This window comes from Protobothrops mucrosquamatus, unplaced genomic scaffold, assembly GCF_001527695.2.
Source record: "Protobothrops mucrosquamatus isolate PMUCROS unplaced genomic scaffold, P.Mucros_1.0 scaffold635, whole genome shotgun sequence".
In the NCBI taxonomy this organism is placed as follows: Eukaryota; Metazoa; Chordata; class Lepidosauria; order Squamata; family Viperidae; genus Protobothrops; species Protobothrops mucrosquamatus.
Genome location: NW_015386927.1, coordinates 244778 through 252469, shown reverse-complemented (window position 1 = coordinate 252469; position 7692 = coordinate 244778). Strand labels below are relative to the sequence as shown.

At 38.4% G+C, this 7692-nt stretch overlaps 1 protein-coding gene across 1 annotated transcript; it reads left to right on the top strand.

Annotated features, from left to right (window-relative positions):
• Positions 1–2097: 2097 nt before the first annotated feature.
• Positions 2098–6935, top strand: LOC107289060 (olfactory receptor 1009-like). Its single transcript, XM_015817751.2, has 2 exons — positions 2098–3028; positions 5992–6935. The coding sequence occupies exons 1-2, from the start codon at positions 2098–2100 to the stop codon at positions 6933–6935; spliced, it is 1875 nt and encodes a 624-aa protein (XP_015673237.2).
• Positions 6936–7692: the final 757 nt, after the last annotated feature.

Here is a 7692-nt window from a genome sequence, read left to right as displayed (position 1 = left end):
TATCTTGGAGTGCAGTTTCATGCTTCCCTATCCTGGAATACTCATTTTCTTTATCGGGCAAGTGTAGCACAGCGCACCTCATCAGCTATCATAAAATTTTATCATTCAAAAGGAGCTTACTTTATCCCGGCAGCTTGTAAGGTTTTTCAAGCTAAGGCAGTCCCTCAGCTCCTTTATGGCTCGCAAATATGTTCACTTGCAAAGCTTAATGCTATTGAAATTATTCAAAATAGGTTTATTAGAGCCATACTGATGGTACCTAAAAGTATCAAAAATGCCATCCTACGGGTAGAAATAGGCATAGTTTCATTGGAAGCTAGAGCATGGTTCCTTCTTCTTACCTTTTGGCTAAAGTTAATTTTGATGCCTGTAGGTTTAGCTCCATTAGTATTTACAGACCACTTTAAATCGTCATGGGAAAAAAAGCCCTAGATAAAATTAAATCGCTGGGCTTCTCTATGGAAAGTCTGTGTTCATTAGGATTTGATAATGCTAGAACTGCCTTGAAACAACGAATCTGGGATATTGATCTCCAAACAAACCTAAGTAAGGTGGCACATTCCAACATTTGTCACTTGCTTCCAGAAGGATTCTTCCCAGCTTTTTATCTATTTTCCATTACAATTTCGAAATTTTGTAAAGCTTTCACCTTAGCCAGGCTGGATGCATTGCCCTCGGCAGTCCTTTTTGGACAGTTTAAGGGCATTCCTATGCACCTTCGGTTGTGTCCATGTGGTGATGGCTCTATAGAAACTCTAAGCCATATGTTGCTTCATTGCTCTTTATATAAAGACTCTAGACAGATTCTTATATATCCGATATTGAAGAAATTTCCAGGCAGGGGATATGAATTTTATCTAAAGTTGCTACTTTCGGATAAGGATCCGAAAATATCAATTCAGGTTGCCCAATTTTGTGCCACCATTTGCACAATACGTCGCACCATTATTAAGGTCTGGGGGGGGGGATTTAATACGATGTTTTATTTTGAGAATTTTGGATTATACTATATTGATTGTTTGGTGGTTTTATATCCTGTAAATATGGAAATAAAATTGTTACTGTTGTTATACATTTTGATTATGTCTGGCCTTATGGCTGTAATAAACAGATTGATTGATTGCAAAAGATATATGCAAATCTACTTATAGAACTATATAATATATAGGAGCTATAGGGGATCCTTGAGATCATCTTAGAGTCCCCTCCAGCAAAGGAGAGTGCACCACCCAAGTAGGCAATTCCTAACAGTACAGAATCTCAGACTATAACCCACCTTCTATACGTCAATCACTCAAACACATAAGGACAGCTGTCCTGACTTGTTCTGCAGATTCCAAGGCATAGGTTTATTTTGCAAAGACAGCCAATAAAAACTGTGGACTAACAGGTAGAAACTGAAGCATCTTCAGATTAAATACATTTTTCCAGTGCAAGTAATTTTTATACTCACTATAACAAAAAAAATAATAATTGCTGGCTACCACCTGAGGGTGGCAGTACACTCCCCAAAAACTCCAGCAAGCAAGCTGAAAGACCCAAGCAAATATAAAGACGCCTCTCTGTGCTGCAGGACCAGATATCCATCCTAAGGAGTCGTTTTCTGGAGCCCATATCTGACTGCTTAAGGATTTCTCTCTCAGGAAAATACAGTTTAGTCCCAGGCAAGAGGATCTAGGATAACAGTCAGGAATGAGAAAGAAAGAAATCTAAATAATGCATCATTTCATAATTGAGGTGGACAGAGGGAATAATACAGTATTATAGCGCTAAAGTTATTATTAGGTATGATTTCAAAACAAGGGGAAGATAAGCATGCAAAAGAACTATCAAAATCTTGAACGTTTAACTGGCATGTTTAATAGTATTGTTGTAGAAATTGCACATGATGTGTATAGTCTGTTTATTTGTTTTTTGTTTTGTTTTTTAAAGCAACATTCAATTCTTACGTAAGGGTTGAAATTGGGAATTTTTTGTATGAGAAAAGCACTGTATGCTCTATGGGAGAATGAAGTCTATCTTGTCTTCATTGTCTTTTTGTGACGAACATTTGTAGTTGAACTTACTTTCTTCTTTTATTTGCAGAAAAAAGCACACATGGCAAAAGCAAATCACACACTGGTGTATGAATTCATCCTGGTTGGATTTGCTGGGTCTCCAGAATTACAGAATCTGCTCTTCATTTTCTTCCTGACAGTCTATTTCATTACCTTGCTGGGAAATTGTGTAATGTTTCTGTTAATCCAGATAGACTCTCGGCTTCACACCCCCATGTACTTCTTCCTTAGTAACCTGTCATTACTGGACCTTTGCTATTCTTCTGTGGTCACCCCAAAGATGTTGATCGATTTTGTAATAGAAAGCAAAACCATTTCCTTGAGGGAATGTGCAGCACAAATGTGGTTTTTTGCCTTCTTCGTGGCTGCTGAATGTTATCTCTTAGCTTCCATGGCATATGATCGGTATGTAGCTATTTCTAATCCATTGCTTTATATGGTTATTATGTCTAGGAAAACCTGTCTATTACTCTTAGTTCCACCTTGTTTTGCTGGACTATTAAATGCCATGACACATACAGTTATGACCTTCCAATTAACTTTCTGCAAATCCAAGATCAATCATTTCTTCTGTGATATCCCTGCTGTGATATCCCTCTCCTGCTCTGAGACACAAATCAACAAAATGGTGCTTTTTATCATGTCCTGTATTCATGGCACTCTCAGCAGCGTTTTTATTATTATCTCCTACATCTATATTCTTTGTGCCATCCTAAGGATCCGGTCTGTGGAGGGCCAGCGGAAGGCTTTCTCCACATGTTCCACCCATTTCACTGCTGTTTCCATCTTCTATGTCACCCTCTTCTTTATATATGTGCGGCCCAGCCATAGTTTTCTACCAGACCGAGGCAAGATGTTTTCTGTGTTTTATGCAGTGGTGATCCCCATGTTAAACCCACTGATCTATAGCATAAGGAACAAGGAAGTACAAGATTCCATAGGGAGAATGATCAGAAGAAAAAGAACCTTGAGCTAGTCTCCTAAGTGATGAGTTCCATCTTTGTCCAAAAAGAAAAATAATTATTTAAATTGTATGACTGCCTTTAACTTGTAAGCTGTCTAGAATTGCCTCAGTGAGATAGGTGGCATAGAAGTTTAATAATAAAATAAAATAAATAAAATTTAGATCTTTTGCTTTTAAAATACAATAGGTAAGGTTTTAATAAAAATGATCATGCGGAATAAAATTTTATTTTGTAGTAGTTACAAAACAGTAGTGTGGAATCAATAAAATTAATCCTGACTTTCTATGATCGTTAATTATTTCTGTTGTAGATCTTTTTTTTTTCACTTTTCTTATTCCACCACCCCTGTATTAATTAACTGTACTCTTTTCACTCCTGAGGGATGTGCACATACAGTTTTACATAATGTTCTGCACAGAATGTTGAACTCATCCTGGCAGGGAATCACAGCCTTCACACACCTAGGAGCCATGGGTCTAGGGGAAAGAAATGTCTGCCTTCAAAGATGACAGAGTCTCTTGCAAAGTTGGAGACCTTATGGCCCCCAGAATCCTCCCAAAGTTTCCATTGAATGCAATGGAAAGCTGACAGATAAATGGCAAGTAAAAATGTTGGCCATATTTTGTTTCATTTTAACATAAAGTAAAGGAAATGTAACAGGTTCAGCAAGGGGCAGCATCTGGCTTATCTTGTCTGGGCACAGAAGTTAAGCAAAGTCAGCCACAGTTACGTTTTGGATGGGATACATCGGATACATCAAGGAATTTCTGGGCTCTTGGCTAGCCTGAAATGTCAAAAAAATGCTTCCTAGAAGAAGGCAATGGGAAACCAGTTTTGTGTAAGAAAACTGCATGGATATATGGATTTTTACTCAATGTATCCTCTATCATGGTGTTCAAAGGTCAAGTGTAGTCCTCAGCTACCGCCCACCCCAAATTGTTGTTTAGATATATAATTCCCTATTAGAAGATATATGTAAGATGCATATGCCTATGGTCAAGTTGGTCAAGATGGGAGAAAGTTTCTGGAGATTCATTCATTCATTCATTCTCTTTTTGATTTTCACTTGAGAACACAGGCAGGGGGGGAAAGTACCCACAAATTTCAGTTAAGATGCTTGTATCTACCTGTTGCCCATCCATGTTTTGTGAAACTCTTCTGCTCTGTCCCCATGTACATAGTTTCTCTGGAGAGTCCATTGATCTCCACACTAAGGTAACCTTAAGTTTTCCTTAGCTGTCCTGGTGTTCAAATAGAGTTTTTTTTCCATAATAGAAAAAAAAATTGCCCTAGAAACAATCAGAGACACCTGGCTAACTGTTCTGCCAGTGGTGTTCTCAACGAATCCCATTCAGGGAGTGGGATTAGCATAGCACTGATTAAAAACTTTAGGTTGGTGCAAGTCTACCTCTTTCTCCTGACCTTCAAGAACTGGAGCTCCAGTGGGTATCCAGCTTGGAGGCATGGACCACCCCAAACAAGATTTTCTATTGCACAGCCAGGAGCTAAACCTAAATTCTCCTTGACTGATCCTTATCTACTTTTCTGGCGCCCTACATGACTCTCCACTCTAACCAATCTAAATGCAGGGGGAAATGCTTTGGCTATAAAGAAAGACTTGACTAGACTTTTTTTTTCCAAATGGCAAAGTAAGATTCCCTTTACTAAAGCCAGAATAAGATTGATGAAACATGTAGGCAAAGATGTCTCTCACACGGATTCACCAATTACATCTCAATCTCACCTCCATAACTAACCACATCCCGTGCTTTAAAGGAGAAAAACTGGCACAATGCTGAACAGAGTAACAGAGGAGCCACTTTAGCTGTTGGTCAAATTGCAAGGCATCTGCTTTAGGAAAGAAGGCAGGAGTGTGCCATTTCCATTTCAAGATGCTTTTGTAAAATAAAAGTCTGTTCAATATTTTATGGAAAACATTTTTTTAAAAAAAATGATTAAGGAAATCTGTGTGAATGGTGTGTATAGAACTACTTACAAAATTTTAGAATAAAAGGGCTGGAGGGATTCCTGGAGATCATCTTAGAGTTCCCCTCCAGCAAAGGAGAGCGTACTACCCAAGTAGGCAATTCCTAACAGTACAGGATCTCTTACTATAACCCACCTTCTATATGTCAATCACTCAAACACATAAGGACAGCTCTCCTGACTCTTGGAGATCTGACCTTTTCTGCAGATTCCAAGGCATAGGTTTATTTTGCAAAGACAGCCAATGAGAAATGTGCACTAGCAGGCAGGAAGTGAAGCACCTTCAGATTAAATATTTTTTTTTTTCAGTGCAAGTAATCTTTGTACCCACTGGAATAAATATATATATATTGGTTACTACCTGATGGTGGCAGTATACTCCCCAAACTCCAGGAGGAAGGCTGAAGGACAAATATAAAGATGCCTTTCTGTGCTGCAAGACCCAGAAACCCATCCCAAGGAATCCTTCCCTGGACCCCATGCGTGTCTTTGTCAGATCTGACTGCTTAAAAGGATCCTCTCTCGGCAAAAATACAATTTAGTCGCAGGTGAGAGTGACTAGGGTTACAGTCAGGAACAAGACGAAAATAAATCTAAATAATACATCATTTCATAGTTGAGGTGGACAGAGGAGAAAATGCAGTATTTCAGCAGTAAAGTGTTTAGGGCATTTATGGGGTATGATTTCAGGGCAAGGGAAAGATTAACGCACAATAGAACTACTAAAATTTGGAAAGGTTAAGAGACATATTTAGTAATATTTTTGTTGAAATTGCACATGATGTGTGTAATATGGTTTTTTTTTTAAAAAAAATCAACATTCACTTGTTACCCAAACTTTCTATTATTTTTTTTAAGTAAGAGCTGAAATTGGGGATGTTGCATGTGGAAATTCAGCCTGTCCTTTTTTTGATCTTCTTCCATTCGATGTCAATGTTTTGTGACATTTTGCAGCTAAACTTAGTTTCCACTTTTCTTTGCAGAAAAAGCACACATGGCAAAAGCAAATCACACACTGGTGTATGAATTCATCCTGGTTGGATTTGCTGCATCTCCAGAATTACAGATTCTGCTTTTCATTTTCTTCCTGACAGTCTATTTCATTACCTTGCTGGGAAATTTTGGGATGTTTCTGTTAATCCAGATCGACTCTCAGCTTCGCACCCCCATGTACTTCTTCCTTAGTAACCTGTCATTACTGGATCTTTGCTATTCTTCTGTGGTTACCCCAAAGATGTTGATCGATTTTGTAATAGAAAGCAAAACCATTTCCTTAAGGGAATGTGCAGCACAAATGTGGTTTTTTGCCTTCTTCGTGGCTGCTGAATGTTATCTCCTAACTTCCATGGCATATGATCGGTATGTAGCTATTTCTAATCCATTGCTTTATACGATTATTATGTCTAGGAAAACCTGTCTATTACTCTTAGTTCCACCTTGTTTTGCTGGACTATTAAATGCCATGACACATACAGTTATGACCTTCCAATTAACTTTCTGCCAATCCAAGATCAATCATTTCTTCTGTGATATCCCTGCTGTGATATCCCTCTCCTGCTCTGAGACACAAATCAACAAGATGGTGCTTTTTATCATGTCCTTCACTCTTGGCACGCTCAGCAGCGTTTTTATTATTATCTCTTACATCTATATTGTTTGTGCCATCCTAAGGATCCGATCTGTGGAGGGACAGCGGAAGGCTTTCTCCACCTGTTCCACCCACCTCACTGCTGTTTCCATCTTGTTTGTCACCCTCTTCTTTATATATGTACGGCCCAGCCATAGTTTTCTACCAGACCGAGGCAAGATGTTTTCTGTGTTTTATACAGTGGTGATCCCCATGTTAAACCCACTGATCTATAGCATAAGGAACAAGGATGTACAAACTGCTGTAGGCAGGATGATCAGAAGGAAGGGACTTTTATAAACTAAATTAAGAGTGATTTTAAGGAATGATTTTAATATTTTGCTTTTTATGGAATAAAGTCTGATTCTGTAATAGTCATAGTAACAATAGAAGCAATTCTGAGCTTGTCTGAATCTTAATTAATTCTGTTTTGGTGACGTTTTCTATGCACAGGCACACACACACACACACACACAACAGTGCCATTTTAGTCTTGATATACATTCTGCTCTAAAGAGTGGGGACATACAGTTTTCCATAACTTTCCATACAGAATGTGCAGCTCTTCCTGACTGGGAGATTCTGGGATTTACAGTCTTCACATGCCTAGGGACCACTAGCCTCTAAAATATTTTCCACCTTCAAGCAGAAGGCTTGGTTTTTTTTAAAGTTCATTTTCCTTTTAGATTTTTTAGATGGATCTCAGTCTATAGGCTAAAGTCACAGGATCTCATACAACAACACAGAACTGTAAGTGCAGCCCCCAGAATCCTTCTAAAGGTTCCATTGAATTGAAATTCCTACAGAAAGGGAAATTTGATAGATAAATGGCAAGTAACAATGCTGGCCATATTTCATTTATTGGATTTCATTTACTTTATGTTAAAATTAGAGTCTCAGCAAGCGGCATCATCTGGCTTAGCTTGTCTGGGTTTAGAAGTTAAGCAAGGTCAGTCATCATTATTTTTTAGATGGGAGACACCAAGGAATCCCAGTCAAAAAATGTCTGCCAGAAGTAGGCCATGGGGAACCATTTATGTGAGGTTGCCAAAAACCC

Coding starts and splice junctions, on each gene's coding strand:
- LOC107289060 (XM_015817751.2), top strand. CDS start 2,098: ATGGCAAAAGCAAATCACACACTGGTGTATGAATTCATCCTGGTTGGA. Junction 3,029..5,991: donor CAGAAGAAAAAGAACCTTGA/GCTAGTCTCCTA, acceptor TTTTCTTTGCAG/AAAAAGCACACATGGCAAAA.